At 38.4% G+C, this 15,699-nt stretch overlaps 1 protein-coding gene across 1 annotated transcript in view; it reads left to right on the forward strand.

Annotated features, from left to right (window-relative positions):
- LOC131880698 (DNA polymerase theta-like) overlaps positions 1-15,699 on the forward strand; it is a gene marked incomplete in the record, with an annotated part of 62,639 nt that overhangs the window by 37,962 nt on the left and 8,978 nt on the right. The window contains 6 exon segments of the mRNA XM_059227382.1: positions 891-1,072; positions 5,625-5,792; positions 6,189-6,447; positions 10,102-10,328; positions 10,405-10,502; positions 10,504-10,715. Of these exon segments, the coding sequence (XP_059083365.1) occupies positions 891-1,072; positions 5,625-5,792; positions 6,189-6,447; positions 10,102-10,328; positions 10,405-10,502; positions 10,504-10,715 (1,146 nt within the window).

The following is a 15,699-nucleotide window of genomic DNA, read 5'->3' on the forward strand; positions in this document are numbered from 1 at the left end:
TATTAGAATGCTTGACATTACGACACTTTTTAAGTGATTCAGATGTTATGATACAGTATACAATTGGTTCTTTCCGAGAGTCTAGTGCTATTGCTTAGGGCACTTTTGCTCACTTAATGATTTTAAGTGTTTGGTTGGATCAAACCCATGATGGCAGCTATGGCAAGCGCACCTGCAGCTCCATTTTTGCTGACTTTCAAATGACATCTATAACAGGGAGGAGAGGAGAAATCTGAAAATACCTCACACCTCCAACTTTAGCCAATAACGAGTTCTTCACCGGCCATATTTGTGTCCTATTTGATCCACAACTGAATAAAGTCCTTGTTCTCAAAAGTCATCTTTCTCTTCGTCACGTATCATCACAGGAAGAAGAGAAAAAAGGTCAAAAATATGAGAATGGACGAGAATGATTTTTTTTGGCCCAAAACCCTCAAAATGCGTGAAAATTTTTTTTGGGGGTAAAAACATTTAGGGTCTGACTCTAATAATCAGTAAATAAAGGCCGTACTTTCGCACTGTTTCCGTCAATTTTATTTCGTCTTGTTGAGTGAACCTCTCTAAGCCTTGCCTAACACTTGCTCTGTAAATAACGATATATTTCTCATATAAGGAGGTCTGCAGATGTCTGACATAAAAAAGAAAGAGATCTTTCAAAGCAAAAATGACAAATTGATAGTGCAACTAAGCAGAAACCTCAGAGATGAAAAAAACCGCTCCTATTTATGAATATGATAAATACTTTGGAGTAGTATATGATGCAGGTTGGCTGGGTACCTTATTTACAACTTTTTTTCCATAGAGTGACTTCAACTGTTTGTCATTTCTTCACATCCAAGAGTATTACATGTTGGATTGTTTTATTTTGTTCTTTCCGGTGAATCCTTCAGACGTGGAAATGCCTTCCATCCTTACCTTGCTCCAAATGGAACTCAACGGCGTTGGCTTTTCCGAAGATGAGGCTGAGCGCCAAAGGAAGATCATTGTGGCCAGAATGGCCGATCTCGAGGCAGATGCATACAGATTGGCGGGTCGGGAATTCGCATTATCATCGTCAGATGAGATTTGCAAGGTGAGTCAGTTTCAGATGAACAGCAACATCGAACGCCCCATTGAAAATTCTGAAGTCTTTGGAATAGACAATTATTGATATGATTAAGTGTGCAGTTAGGCCTCAAATCCTAAGAGCTTTGACTAAGAGTAAAATCGGCATACCTCCACTGATCTCCACTCCTGTGATAGAAGTCTCTCTGGATAATACCACCCATTTTCAGCCTCATATCAGCAAAAAGAAGATTTTAAAAAGACATTTGCAAAGTGACAAAAGAAAGACACTTTTTGATTAATGTAGTCAATTGTAAATTTTCAAAAGCCTTTCAAAAAATACGTGACTGCTTTTTCTAAGCTTAAAACTTCCGTCTGTCCTTTTTGTTTTCAATAGCTTTGCACTTTGTGTATTTCATTTCCGTCCAAGTTTGTTTGAAAGGTGAGTGTAAAAGTTATATTTATGAAACTTTTTCTAAGGTCGCACATTTGCTTTATAAATTTATAAAAAGCGCTTCAATAAAAAATTAAGGAAAAAAAGAAGTGTTCGTGATTTGCATTTCTTAACAACTAAAAACGTGGTAAAGACTTTTTTAGCCTTTGAAAAATACTTGGTTGGTATTTATTTGGGTATTTTTCATTTTCTTAAATATTTTGATTAGTAACTTGGGTTTAAGACGGACCAACTATTTTGAATCACTAACATATAGTATCTATATAAAAGGTAGCAAAGGCTCAAAGCCATTTTTTTTTCGTTTGAATAATGCTGGGCAACAAATTTAACAACAAAGGATCCTGAAGGACAAAAAGCGAGGAAGAATTCTTTGTTCGACTAATTCTTGGATGATTTTGAAATACCTTTCGTACCTTCTTAGAATACTCTTCTGTCCCAACTTTTCTCCCATTACGAGAGTTCTTCCATGCCTGAAATGTTCCAAGTACAACATTTTTGGACTGATTCGACCTTTCGCAAACCTGCTGAACTGACTGGGGCCCAAATGGGACAAGCATTTTCAAGACGTGACTAACAACTGACTTGAACAGACTTAACATACAAGCGGAATACCATCTTTGGACTGAGGAGTCCAAATTGTCACCTTTAAGAGAGAAAAAAATCAGAATACTGGTTGGAGTTGGAAATGCTGAAGCTGGTATTTTTCCTGACATGTGAAATCGAAGTACATTTTAGGTAACCCATCTCAGATGCTAGAGCATAGATGGATTTCTAGACACTGGATGTCGGACAATCGACCATTCGGTTGGCTAAACACTACAATAAACCGGTTGGTGATCAATTCCCCCGAGACCATCCATTGTACTGTTTAACCAGCCGAGTGGTCGGTTGTCCAATATCCAGTGTCTAGAAATCTATGGACAGAGTAGGGTATGGACCATGTTTGTCCATTTTTGATTGTTTCAACCCATTCAGTTTGTCTGAAGGATATATGGACGATCGGCAAGTCAAACGCGGAATCGCTAGGCTGTACTGATTTTCAGAGGTACTCAAAGAACTCATAGACGATTCTATTTGATACATCCAACGTAATTTATTCGACAGCCACAGGTTCACCATATTCTTCTTTCAAGGCTTCTTTCACTTTCGTTCAATCCATCGACTTTTCCGATTGGAATAAAAAGGTGATTTTGCTCTGCACAATCAAAACTTGAATTCTTGTCTGCCATCGCCGTTGATACAGTATTAAATGGATGCCGGTTTGGGGAGGCTAACACCAAAGTCAACATTACATTTTTTTTTTAACTTAGGAATGTACTTGATCCCCTTAACGTGACAAGTACACCCGATATGCGAGACAAAACGTTTGCGAAAAATGCCGAAATATGATTTTAAAAACGACAAGGCAAGGTCACGATGTGAAATTAGTAACAAAAAATGCCATCAACGTTGGAAATTGAGAAATATACCGGGAAGCTTTTTTTAGACCCAGCTTGTGTGGAGATAGAAAAAAAACATGAGCAAGATACAAATTTAGTCTATTTCTAACCATTGCCGCCCAAATGTGCAGTCTATCGCTTTGTGGTGGTTGTATATTCGAAATTGGCTGGCTTGTTCAGATCCTTCCGAGTTGTCGCCAGAAGTTCCAATCTTTTTTATTGTGCTCCTGGAATTGCTATTCCCTTCTAGGTTCTTGAGCTCTCAATCTTTTGAGATAGAGTGAAATCCATCTTTTCTCCCAATCGTAACAAGGGCAAAATCAATTTCTTCTCTTGTCACTTTTTCAAGCCGTGCAGGGAAGTAGCAACATATTTGGTTACTGTTCAATGAATTGAAGGGTTAATTGTTCACGTGTGGTTACATGTTCTTGTCAAGTGTTTGCTCAAATTACCAAAACATCTAGATACGTTTTTCTTTGTCAGAGAGGCAAAAGGAACCACTGTTGTGAAATACACATGCTTAAAAGAAGCTCAGATAAGTGTGTTCAGTCACTTTAAGTACATTACAATGTATCATTGTCAAAAACGTAGTTAATCAGTATTAAACGTACGTACTCTTAGTTTTGTATTGATGTAAAATTTCGTAACCTTCTATTTAGCAAATGCCTAGTTGTCACAACTTGAAAGGTGCGTTTTACACCTTTAAATATCGAAAAATGGCCTTATTATCTTCCAAGTTATTTCCAAGGCCTGTTATTGACTTTTTCAACGACAAGAATTATTAGGTTTTTCATTTTACTTAAAACATCTTTAACAGCTAAAAGTAGCAAAAAATGTCACTTAAAACTTGCAAGAGATGTAAAATTTTTCTCTCTTTTAATAAAGTGCCAAACGCTACGCTATCCTATCATGTTTCTAAAGTATCTGAACGATGCAGCACATATTTTAATTTTCTCGTTTGCTCGATGAATTGGGAAACCCAACTAAGGCTACTCCAAGATCAATTGATTACGTTTAAGAATATTATCTCTTTATAGCTTTTAATTGGATTATATTCTAATCTGAGGTATTTTCCGAGATGGTATTTTACAAATGTTATTCCTTTTGTTTTAATAAACACCAAAATCGGTACTTTCAGTCTTGATATTTGCACAAAAACTTTATCAGTGATGTTGTTACCACCGTGGGTAGGTAGTAACAACATATTTGCCAACTGTACAATAAATGAGGTGCTTAAACTACTCCTTGGCACATGCTTAGTGATTTAATCTAGTCGCTTATTTTATCATATATCCCATCGTAAAAACGATTGAAGAAGAAAGAATTGCCATTAACATATGAGGGAGGTGCATTTCTTCAGCATGACATGTTGCTTTACAAGTTTTGTAAAATGCAATTCTGATTTCAGGTTAGACATCTTTCTTCTCAAGCTTTCTCTTGAGGCGCTAACATATGTGTGAAGTTGAGGGATTGATGACATATTCAGGTTACAAGACTGCTCCTTTCTTCGCCCATAGTTGAAATAAACCATTTTGGTTGGGCAATGTCCCTTGGCACAGGCTGGTTGGATTTTGATGTGAGCTTTGCATTGGAAACAAACGATTATGAGGTTGACGAAAATTCAATCATAGCCATGCGTTAAAGAGTGATTTTGACTCAATTCATAGATGAAAATGAATGCAGATCATGTGACAAGGCTTCAAAAACCCCTTTTCAAGGATGATTTTTATCGTGAGAAAAGTTTTGTTACGAATGATTGGCATAATTTTATTTTCGAAGTCCATGTAACCTTTTCTTAAGCACCTGGGTAAGAGATAGTTTATGATAATCATTAATGCTGTAACACAATGACATGAGTTGGAAGAATTCAAAATGAATGGTAATATTTGAAGGGTTGCCATATTTTTTACACTGGTAATTTTTGTTACAGAATTTAAGATGCAGCACAAAAAAATGAATTTGATGAATTCAAAGAAATGTGAAGACTTGAGAGTTCACCATACTTTTTTACACTACCTACAATATCGAAATATTAAGATCAAAGATGCTAAAAAAGAAGGAAAAGAAAAGAACAGAGCAAAAGAAAAGATTCATCTAACATATGAATTAGCTGATTAAATTGTGAAATCCAGAGCCCTCTAAAACCGATTTAAAAGCACCCCACCTTGCTCAACCTGTTCTCTCACATTTAGTTAACAAGTGAGCCACGTTCATCTATGACATTCGAAATTACTTCTCTTTAAACTGTGATAAAAAATGCTCCCATGTTTTCGTTTCCTTTTTTTTGTTTTGCAAAGAAGAGAGCCATACGATATATCATAGTGCGACATTCTGCATGTTCATGTCCACTCCATGATGATGAATATGCTTCAAAATTATCATTAGATTAGACAGAATTTCTTGCTCCGCATAATGTCACGTCCGCATTTTATATTGGCTCTGCAGATATGTATCATACTAAGATCCACTCCATTGGTACAACAATGCCCGAATGTAATGTAGAAATTCTTTCAAAATACTCATTGTGGTTTATATTCAACTCTATCCGTAGGTTATATTCTCTGAGCAAGGCTTTCTTTTCATTATCCCTTAAGCATCTTCATTGTGGTCCAATTCGAGAGCCTTGACCACGAAAGCCTCTCGTATTTCAGATCCTTTACCAAGAGCTGAAACTTCCTTAAATGGAGATCCAAGTTTGGGACAAATGCGATCCATTCGCTCGAGCACCCACAAGATTAAGAAGTTCGAAAGGATCTCCTTCTTGTAACAAGGACATTCTCATCAAATTGCAGGCTTACCACGATTTGCCCACACTTATTCTCGAGTGGCGAAAACTCAACATGACCATATCCAAGGTTCGTAATGTATAGCAATCTAGTTTTGACAAGTTCTAGTTGCTACGCTTGACGGAACGAAACTTAATTCAAGTATTGGAATGTTATTGTTAGTTGTTGGGACATGTTTTGTTTTTCCGCATTGATTCACGTTACCTTTTTCGTTGATAACAAGCGTTCCTTTTGTAAATAAAACATGAGCGACTTCGGCACATAAACATGTTTTGATTGATAGAGGCCAAACTCGTTGGCACCAAAACCAGAACCCAGGGCCCTCTTCGGTCATTGAAGATGGAAATGTGATGGTCATAGATTACCTCGCCTACTTTTAATTTCATACTTCACACCATGTACCCAAGAAGAGTATGTATGTACATGTTATACATACATAAATCATCCAGCTTACATCCTTTCCAGGTCGTGGGACCCATGATGCGGTCCAAATCCCACCATTCCCAGTTAAAAATGGACCGCATCTATCCAGTTTGCCAGACGCTCACAGCAACGGGAAGAATCAGTCTTCACGAGCCTAATATACAAAACATTCCCAGGGATTTCAACATACCATTAACGGAACGATTGAAGGAAAAAGCTTTAGGACGTCGAGAAACCAGACTCCTCAATTCCCGATTAAGCCGAGGTTCCAATTCGTCAAGGTCGATTCTATCGCCTTTAGGTGAGTTGGAAGGGTTCGCAAGCTCCTTCAACGAGGGGCTCTGCTCTAAGGTTTTCGTTGATTTTAACATCAAAAACTGAATCAAGGAAATGTTAAGCAGTCCCTTTTATGTTTCTTGGTAGGAGAACCCTTTATCTGGTGCATGTGGGGGAATTGAGGCTCAGGGTAGGCAGATTATGATACATTTTTCTTTGCTTCTCTCTCCAAGTAAATGGTTGTACTCCAATTTTGTTTGATGATTCTACCACAAAAGCCTCAGTAAGTAATTGTTTTATTAATTACAGTGAGCGTTGCTCTGTTACAAAGAGACTCGCACAAAGAGTTGATATGCGCAATGGCAATGGATACGTGAAACATGAGCAAGAAAAAATCACGCTCCCTTGTTATGGTTATGAATGAGGAGGACGCACTTAGAACAAAGTCTGAGTCAACCATATCGAGCCAGGCCTTGGTGCCCTGTAAGAGGAATTACATTATCCCTGATCAAGTTGATATAATTGCATTTGTCAACTATATAAACTCAGCAACCAGATAAGCCATATTTTTTATCCCATAAGCATAAAAAATGGCATCAGAATGATTTTCTTATTGTGGTATAAATGAGCACTTTCTTTAAGACAGGTCGAGGAAGAGAACCAAAATTTGGAATCTAGTTGTCCCAACCATTGCCCTATTTTTTGTCATTAATTATACTGTAATATGATTATTTCATATTTATCATTTTGTTTGAACCCTCTTTCAACTTTGTTTATTTTGGGTGTTTCACAGGGAATGGATTGGATTGGCCATTTCAATAATTAAGGTGATTGCTTAATATTTTCGCATTTCTGCTCGTAACATATTTAGATTCCATTAGCCATTGAGGAAATCAGATTCTATTGCACACACGAATTAACTCTAGACCATAATATTTCAAGGTGCTTTCCAAGAGACTGGAAATTTGTCTCAATGGGGAACTTTTGCTTTAAGATTGTCCGATTTCTAAATGCCCATTCGATTTGTTGCGGTGAAAAATTCTGGCGCTTGAACAGTCTCTACAAATATGTTTCAAAAGCCCGTTGGAGTTCATTTGAAACGCCTTTGGGCCTCCAGAAAGTGATGAGTAGGAGCTATTTCCTTGTGATCAATGGCATGTTCTCATGGGGACCTTGGTTACAAGACTTTTTATTGACTAGAACGAGTTTATATAAACGTGACTAGAATTAAGGTACGAGCACAAGCTTCCAATCACATCAGTCAATTCCCTTCGACATGGTTTTAGATTTTGTCTTTAAGAGAGCTGGTCCGAAAAACTCTTAATTTCAAAGCATATTGAGTTAGTAAGTAATGGCGAATTCTACTGTGCCCCCAATAAATGATTTCTTTCAGTGCACATTTAAATACGTTAGGACATCTAAAACTGGAGGTGGTTCACTACTTTCTCAACTTCCCATAGACTTCACCAGAAGCCCGAATATGTCTTTCTCCGCTTCAGATGTAAAACCTACCCCGAGGCCGTTAAAATGAGTCGAAAAACGTTGAGGAGATGACGTATTCAAATAAAAGGCATTGTGTTTGGACTATCTCTCACACAAATTTTAATCTTCCAATTCATTCCGTCAAAACCAACATGCTACTGAAGGTCATTAAAATTGCTTTAGGTACATGCTGTTACCTCCTACAATACTACATGCATTATCCTTATTCGTCCCTTGTGACCTCATTACTCAATGAAAAGAGATCGCTCTGAAGGACCACGGCTCATAAGCATTTCGTTTCATAGATGAGAAAATTATTGAAGCCAAGGTGGTCAAAAATCGTTTTGGAACGCACCGTGAAACTTCGAACTTCTAGGGGCAGAAGAGGTTTCAAAGGTTGTGAAACCCCCCAACCTTGAGTGCTCAAAGTCTCGAGTTAGTCGAGTGCCTACAGTGGCTTCTGTTGGGAAACGAAACTTTATTTCACCAATGGAACCCATGCACATATGGAATTTCCATGCTTGTTACCACTCTGAACTCTTCAGGTCGTGTGTGTGGAGATAGATTTACCATCTTTCAATATTTTTAGCTTCAAAAGACTTTCCCCAAGAGAGGAGCGCCAATGCCAATACCTTTATGGAAAGTTTGGAAGGTCTTGAAAAAGCCTACAGATTCAAGCAGCGGAAAATGGAAATTCCGGTAGCTTTTGAAAGGGATTCAGAATAACGGGTTATTGGAACAGATTACCAACATTCCATGCAGATTTGAAGACGTACTTTGTGCAGAGCTTGGGCAATAGCCATTCAATCGGATCTATTCAGTTGAGCGAAAACCGGTGTTGTTCTACATGGCATAAACTTGTTACCATGAGAAGTCGTTTATAAAAGCATTTCTCTACATATCTGCATCACAGAATGAAACACTAACTACGCCCACAAAGATATGTTTTGGCATGTGTTGTGCTAATATCAATAGAAACATTCAATCATTTGGTTGTCTTGCAATAAATACGTAGTTAAAAGCTCAAGTGATTGGCTACATGTACGTACATCAATCGTTTTCGATGTTCTTTTAACTTTGGACCTTTGATCACTACGGGGACTTAGGTCTGTCACATGAATAAGCCTACATGAAAGGATCATAAGAGTCATCGGATGTATCTGATGTATGATACCCATTGTATTCAATTCATAAAACGTCTGAACATGGGAAGCAATATTCATCAAGATGCAGAAAAAAAATCGATCAAACGCGATTTAAAGATATTCGTCCTTGTGTTTTTCAAAGCCTGGTCCCAAAAATTGCGAGGGTTTTCTTCTTCCTTTTTTAAACCTATGATGCAGCAAAAACTTTTTATGCACTCTTGGAGATTGTTTGAGTTGTCAAAAACAATAAACAATCTTTACTTAGTTGAATGCCAAGCTCTCTCGAACCTTTTCTGTCATAATGTAAGAATGCTATTTTAGCACATAAAACGGAGTTTTTTTAGGTATACACCCTGACAAAAATTCGTCCCGGTCGCCATTTGCAATGTTGTTTAACAGGTAATTATAGTGATTCATTCAATCTGAATGTTAAAACTTGTATGATGATCTTGAACTATTGCCATACAAGAAGCATTTCCTATTCTGACTATGTTCAAATCGTTCATTTAGGCATTATTTCGATTTAAATTCCATCGATCCCCATTTCCGATCATTGTCAATGTCTTATGTTTCTGCAAAAATGTCAACCCGCTCCACGTCTAGTAATATCGGCTGACTTTTGATGGCTTGAAGCCGTTTTTTTATTATCTAAGAGGAAGGAGGAATGAGTTGGAAGCGCCCCCCCAAAAAATATTATTGATGATGCATGGTTAAAACTGATGTAATATTTTTTCAATGCCCTGGCTTCATCTACAACTGAGCATCTTCTGAGAAAGCTCGAAAAAAAGTCGCAAATATGAAGGCAGAAAAACTCCACAGCTTGTTGCGGAAACAACAGTATGTCTTAATAAAAGGTATTTTTTGTTGATCTATTGTGCTTGTAAATATTATGAAAAAGCAACCGAACCGAAGCGAATTTCTGTGTCAGGGTGTATTCCGGTCATCTCTAGTCTTCTCCCATGTTTTAGTTTGGAATTGTCTAATTGAAAGGAAAACAATTCTGAGCTGCAAATGTTTTTTTTTTACTTTTTGGCCCTCTATCTACTTTTCAGCCTCGTACCTTGAAGACCCTACTCAAGCTTCGGTTTATAAAGTCAGCATGAGACATGCCATCGTTCCTCGATCTGGTTTTCTCATTTTGGCCGCCGATTACTCTCAATTGGAGCTCAGGATCTTGGCCCATATGAGTGGTGACGAGAAGTTGTGTCTCGCCCTTAATAAAGGTCATGATGTGTTCAAAGTGATTGCGGCCGCTTGGAAACGGACGCCAATCGAAAAGGTAACACACCGTAAACAAGCCGTGTAGACGGTTTATTTCCAGTTTAATTACGTCCTTAAGTCTTTTTCTCCCATAGATTAGTGACGACGAGCGACAACAAGCCAAGCAGATATGTTATGGTATGATTATACAGGTATTTACGGTAGACAAGTCTCTGGGAGAGCAGTGGGTTATGGGAAGAGGACGCCTCGGCCTTTATCCACTCTTTCAAAGCTACTTACCCCGGGATCAAGGACTTTATGGACAAGACCTTGATCGATTGCCGACAGAGAGGCTACGTGGAAACCATGAATGGCCGCCGACGGTACCTGCCCAAAGTTACCAGTGGGGCCACCCAATTTGTCAAGGCTGCGGCTGAACGTCAAGCTATCAACACGACCATCCAAGGTACAAAGAATTAACGAAATTTGTGTTGGACCAATTTGCCGCTCACTCGGCGAAATGGAAAGTTTTGATTCCCAGGGCTCAAAGTTTATAATGAGCTCGTTCAGGCTAAGATTAGAACATGGTGCGCTCGGAAAGTATATTGACTAGTTTTGTTTGAGCTCAAACGTTTTAGGGTAGCAGGCGTAGCAGAATGCAATTAAATGAGATTCTTAAAATTTTCTCAGTAGAGAGAGCCGCAGCAATGGCAAGCATTGAAGGAATAAAGTATTTATTTTTCTATGATTTGCTCTATCACAAAAGCATTTCGACCTCGTCGCTGCATTCCTCAAACACGTTTGGAATCAACGTAATAGTCATGGTTAAGGATGAAATGAGGTCGGGAACTGGGTCATAATCCTTAAAAAAATGTTTTTGAGCATTAGTAAGTATAGCGGGTTTCGCAAAATTGAACATTCCGGATAGATCTTTACCTTAAGTATGTTCCTCCAGACTTGTTCGATAATTTCCCATAGGTTATAAAGGTTTACCTATGTCAGTTCTGAGACTTATTTGTTTGGGGTCGCTTATTCACCGATTCATCATCACAACTTGAAAGGGGAATTGGCCTCCTCTTTAGCTGGGTTCTTGGATACGGTCCTCTCTCATTGTCTCACCTCGCCTTTGTCATCATAGTCATCATTTTGGTGGTCAAAAAGCCATATCAAGTTTCCAGAAAAGTACTTCTACCACTCATCTTGATAGTTTTCTACCTAGAAAATTATAAGAAACGTTTCTTACAGTTTTCTCTCTAGAAAATTATAAGAAACGTTTCTTATCTTATTGCTCGATCTAATTCTTGTTCAGATTAAAACAGTGCTTGCCTAATAACTGCCAAGATCGGTTGGGATATTTCTGTCAACAGAATTTTTTAAAAAAATACATCCATGGTTGCTTTTCATGACCAAATACAACTTTTAGAATGTTTAGTTGCAGTTTTAAATTTGCCAAATTTTGATATGGAAAATTGCAGGACTTTCAAAAATGTATTTGTATAAGTATGGCAAAAAAATTATGAACGATGAGAAGTCATTCAAATTGATATGGCAATTTTATTTTAAACTTGATGCAAAAAAAAAATTCAACGCAACTGTGTTTGATGCCAATGACATTTTGGAATCTTCTCCCAATTGCATTGATGCGCAGTCCAAAAATTATTGCTTAGAACAAGGGAATGCGACAAGACCGGCTTGCTTTGGTTCTTTGTTCTTTCTTGTCTGGACCTTTATTGTGAAACCCGGGAGCAGAATTTTAAATAAGAAGAACAAAGTTTTGGTCTAAAACGCAGTTGCATTAGTGGACACGACATGAAAAGACTTGATGCGAGACAGGAGTAGAATAACAGAGACGGAACAATTATTCAGGGAAAACAGAATTCTTGGACAGTCCATCATTTGGAAGGAATCCTTTTGTGTCAGAGGAGGGCACTGAATTTAGGCCGACTTTTGTTCGTGTGTAGTGGCTTTTCAATGACTAAGGCAAGACATTGGTATTCAAAATGGTTACCCCGGGCTTTTAAAATGACCGTACAGACAATACCAGAAAAGCAAGAGAATTTGCAAACATTCACAAATGCTAGAAGGAACTGGAAGACAGAAAATAATTTTTCATACTATCGCTCAGATTCATTGGTCTACTTGAGCACTAAATGATCGTCAAAAAAGGACTTTTCTGGTGGTGATGGATTAAAGGCCTCTTTCAATGAAGAAGAGTAAGTAAAACTATTGAGACAGGAGTGTGGTCTGGTCATTTCTCCTCATCAAGTCTGATCCCTAGTTGTTGAAAGTCCATGGAGTCGCACTCAAAAGTCACCCAAAGTGTCGAAAGGCTTGGTGCCTTTGAGACAGACAGAGAATAGATGGTAGTGCACTTTCAGTTTTTATCTGTTGTCCCTGGGTTCTTGGAACAGTGAGTGCTCTTTGATGTCAAGGTCCACTAACCAGGGACGAGAACATGAGAATGTGTAGGTCCTGGACCCAAATCTACTTGATTGTGGTCCCATCAAGAACCATGAGAGGTCAACTTTCTCGGGTTATTGGAGCGTATCCAAATTGTCTCTCAGATCATTGCTTGCCGATCCCTGGTATCTCGTTTAAAGGCTGTGGAATACACGTCAAAAGGATGAAAGACTCGGTACGTGAACACAAGGGGAAAGGCGAATTGGAAACACTGGAGAACAGGCGATGGAGGCCTGGAATCGTGACGATGACAATGCTCTTGTGATATGGATGGGTCTGTGCGTTTAAAAAGCAAAACTTATGTAGATCTCCTGTCTCGCAGTTCTTTTTGGCAAACAAAACCATTTCAATTTCCCACAAGAGTGTTTTTGACATGGTGTTGGAAGATGTTCAACCTAATCTGTTCAGTAACAACGTACAGTGTGTCCAGAAAAAAAAAACTGTCAGGATAGGTCCCATGAGTTAGGTTATTACATACTTACGTAGTCGAAACACACTCAATTAAATTTCTGATGCTATTGGTCGCACTTTGTAATGACTTTTCTCGACTTTCAGCCGAAATATGTCTCCTCCCTTTTTACGTTTTTGTCATAGTATCGAGAATTACTTCGAGCTTCAAAAGTAACTAACTCTTTATGGAAGCATATCTCTAGGTTTTCGGTTGGAGACAAGTTTGGACAGTTACTAAGCCATATGACTATCTTCTCTAAACGGACAAAGTTCCAATCCGCCTTCCAACCGACCAATAGCTATGGCTTTGACATAGAACGTCATTTTGCACACCAAGCCAGACATCAAACAAGGCTATAACCGAAGACCCGAAATAACCAAGTATTCTGGTGTCAATACAATCTTACCCATAAACCGATGAAGGATCAAGGTTGATATGTAAGGCGGCTACTTTCATTAGTTTGGTTAGTTCAAAGCTGTTAAATTGAATACTTTGCAAAAGAGCTGATGTTGTAGACCTTTCGGAACTCAATTCCTGGACACACTGTAGATAGAGCTCAAAATAGGAAGCAACAAAGAGCAGGGATTCTGGCCTTATCTGCGCCCTGGAGGAATAACATCCACCAAGATTGCAAAGACTTTGGACTATGACATGGGCAAATGGATTAGGGCAAAAGCCTTAATGCCGACCATATCGTAAGTTGTTAGCTATGTATGTGTTTCCATGGTCTCAAACCACCTATGGAGAAGCATGTGTGTGGCACACGATGGTGCAAGGTGTCACAATGCAAATAAGAGGCAAACTTTTCTGAAGCTGCGCACCCCAGACTTTTTTTGACAAACTTTCTAGACCACCACACAGCCCATGCTGTTCACTGTACGAATTTGCAATCTTAGGGCGTTTGAAAGGTAAGTTGTCAGGTGTCCATTTGAAGACAAAAAAAGATCGGCTCAAGACCGGCTCGAGCAAAGTTTCATCATGAACAGGTGCTCCAGGTTCCGCTTTAGGTTGGAGTTGAAGATCTCTATTGATGGGGGCAATGCTGAGTAGCATGCATTGCTTTAGGTCCTAGTTATTGATTGCATTCAATTCCATACACTTGTATTACAACATTATTTGCATTATACATATATTCAAAAAAATATATATATTTTTTTTCGATAAATTTAAAAAAAAAAAATCGCAAAAGTGAAGTCAAGAGTGTTGGATTTTTAAACCCACAGGCCGGTTTGATCCTTCATGAGCAATTTTACGCCTTGCCATTCATTATTTCATGAACTACTGGTATTGCTCTACCAATGCAAATACGTTTGTTAAAAATGCCCATTGAAATGTAACGAAAAAGCCAAGCAAAATTCAAAATGAACGGTGACAGAGATGTACATCCTTTCTCCAAATCACCTCTGATCTACTGAATGATTACAGGGTGATTTATTTCGTACTTCAAGTGTACTTGGTCACGAACTTCTGGAGATGTGGACGGCGAGAAGGGGAGCAAAAATTTCGTTCATTTTATGCCAAATGAGCATTTGCTCATTATGCGACCACAAGATCTTGTTAAATAGATGAACTTGGTCAAATTCAAGCCCAAAGCTATGCTATGGGAACGCAGGAGGTACATATGTCCAAAGTTATGCAGCAAACCCTACATAAAATTCGAATTTGCGGCCTGCTCTTGGTCAGCTACATAAGCCTTTGACAAAATAACTTTGAAACGAACCAGTTTACAAGTAAATGAAACAAATATGTCCTGCATTTTTTGCAGATATCTACTGTTCGTATTGTGTTACTTTAATTCGAAAAGTGGCTCAATGTTTCTATGAGCAAGAGCAAGCCGATTTGGCGGGTAGCTCGGTCACAGTCCATATTCCTAGAAGTTCGTGACAAAGTTCACTACCTAAATATTTTTCTTGATGAGTTGTCGACGAAGCCAGCCATCGCATCGTAGAATTATATGTTGGGCAATATTTAGTCCGGTATCGGATGAAAATTGCATTGGAAGAGATTCTCCCATTTGGGTTCCAATGAGTTCAGCAGGTTTACTAAAGGTCGAACAAGTCCAAAGATATTTTATTAGGAACAAAACAGGAAGGAGAGAGAGCTCTCCTATTGGGAAAGACTAAAAAAGTTGGGACTGTACAGTTTTCAGAAAAGGCACGAAAGGTATCTGATGCTGTACGTCTTCAAAAGCACCCATAAGCTTTGTCCCAATCCGAGTTTTAGGGTCAATTGTAGCGACCGCAGAAGCTTAACGTGTCTTTTGGCACAATCCCGGTTAATTTAAACAATGCAGTCTTCCTCTTTTCTTTCCCGAGCTCCTTCATTGTTGAATTTGTTTCCTCAAGTATTTGTAGGAAATTAGTCGGTGTTGTTCATGTGGCTTATGTTAAGTCCAAATTAGACAAGTTTCTGATCAAAATTCCTGATCAACCTGATATTCAAGAGCTAGCCAAATTCGTCAACTCACATTCCTAGGCGAATCAGCTAAACAAGACAAATGTAATTTGTTCATGTAGAATTGTTGGGGATTTCATTCTCA

The sequence above is a fragment of the Tigriopus californicus genome, chromosome 5 (genome assembly GCF_007210705.1).
Source record: "Tigriopus californicus strain San Diego chromosome 5, Tcal_SD_v2.1, whole genome shotgun sequence".
Classification (NCBI taxonomy): domain Eukaryota; kingdom Metazoa; phylum Arthropoda; class Copepoda; order Harpacticoida; family Harpacticidae; genus Tigriopus; species Tigriopus californicus.